Source organism: Olea europaea, unplaced genomic scaffold, assembly GCF_002742605.1.
Source record: "Olea europaea var. sylvestris unplaced genomic scaffold, O_europaea_v1 scaffold29791, whole genome shotgun sequence".
Classification (NCBI taxonomy): Eukaryota; Viridiplantae; Streptophyta; class Magnoliopsida; order Lamiales; family Oleaceae; genus Olea; species Olea europaea.
The window spans coordinates 1-1,377 of record NW_019248425.1 but is presented as its reverse complement, the minus strand read 5'-3'; the positions used below and the strand labels follow the sequence as shown (position 1 = coordinate 1,377).

The 1,377-nt window shown below is 40.5% G+C and overlaps 1 protein-coding gene across 1 annotated transcript; it reads right to left on the bottom strand.

Annotated features, from left to right (window-relative positions):
• Positions 1-5: 5 nt before the first annotated feature.
• LOC111384703 (pentatricopeptide repeat-containing protein At3g02650, mitochondrial-like) lies at positions 6-1,348 on the bottom strand (the record flags this gene model as incomplete). The annotated part of the gene is made up of 1 exon (XM_023009020.1): positions 6-1,348. A coding segment is annotated over exon 1 (1,257 nt), but the record flags the coding sequence as incomplete, so codon positions are not given.
• Positions 1,349-1,377: the final 29 nt, after the last annotated feature.

The window sequence follows — 1,377 nt, the reverse complement described above, 5'->3', positions numbered from 1 at the left end:
CTTGTATAATCCTTCAGCATCTCTAAAGCCAAGGAAACAGTTTCCCTATCAGTTTCCTTATCAATTTCCATAGGTGTTTCTTTATCAGTTTGCCTAAGTCGACAAAGGGAGCTGATCAAAAAATTTACAGAAGACCGAGGAGGATATATTTTCTTATCCTTAGCAGACAGATAAACCGAGTGTGCATCTTTAGCCTTACTTCCTCTGCACAAATAAGAAATTATTTTTCCAACTCTCACGCTATTCGGAAGTTTATCCTCTTGTAACATCTTCTCACAAACTGTACAAGCCCAATCGAAAAATGACCTCTTACAAAGAGCTTCAATCGTAATATAATATGTATCAGGATTTGTAAGCGATCCAAACTCGCCAAACTTATTGAACACATCAAATGCCGCCTTCCCTTTCCCTAACCTCGATAATAGTGCTATTAATTCGGTTAAACTCTCAGTACTCAGGATGCCCTTCTCCTTCTCCCCAACTTCCTGCACCAGGTCCCATAAAGCATACGCTTCTCTCTTCCTATTTGCCTTGCATATTGCACTAACAAGTGCGTCAAGCACCTGTGTTGTCACCTTAAACTCCGATTTCTTCAAAACCCACCTGAAAAAACCAATTAAGTTCTCCCCTGGAACATACGGTGTTTCAAGCACCATAGTCACAAAATCTTCATTCAAAACCAAACCAATTTTTTCAAAGTCCTCCTCTGGAGACCCATCGGCAATACCACTGCTCTGAAGCAATGACAACAAACTTTGCACCTTTTCCATATCATTCACCTCCATTTTTTCAATTTCCTCATCCTCCGTTGCAAAAGAACCAAACTTTTGGTCCATAGAAACAGAACTCTGATCAATTTCAGCAGCCAAACCATAATTTAACTCTAAGCCATCCGCGTCTTCATTGAAAATCGAAGACCCAGCTTCCAATTCCGACGAAATGGAGCTCGTACTTTCATCAAACACATTATTCAAGCTCCCCTCGAACCCTTCATTGGCTTCCGATTCCGCAAGCTCTTCCTCGTAATTTTCAGATGGGTTCGTTGAGAAAAATCTCGGGTTTGGACAAAATTCAAAATTTCCACATATCCGGATAGAGAAATCCGATTTATGAAACAAGGATTCTATACATGGTACGCTAAACTTTCGAAACTCTGAATTGGGTACCTGATAATAAAAAAATGACTCCCGGAACTTCAGAGCCGCCGTTTTCCGACTGAGAAAAGTTCTTCTTACTAGAAGCGATGACGTCTTCCTCCACATTTTCCTTTCTGCCTTTAGATCTTAACCCCCTGTGCTGTAGCTTAAAAGCCCTTCGTAGTCTTTCTGAAAATGGTTGAGGTCTACTGTCTACATAGCCTAAAATTAGCCCATAAAT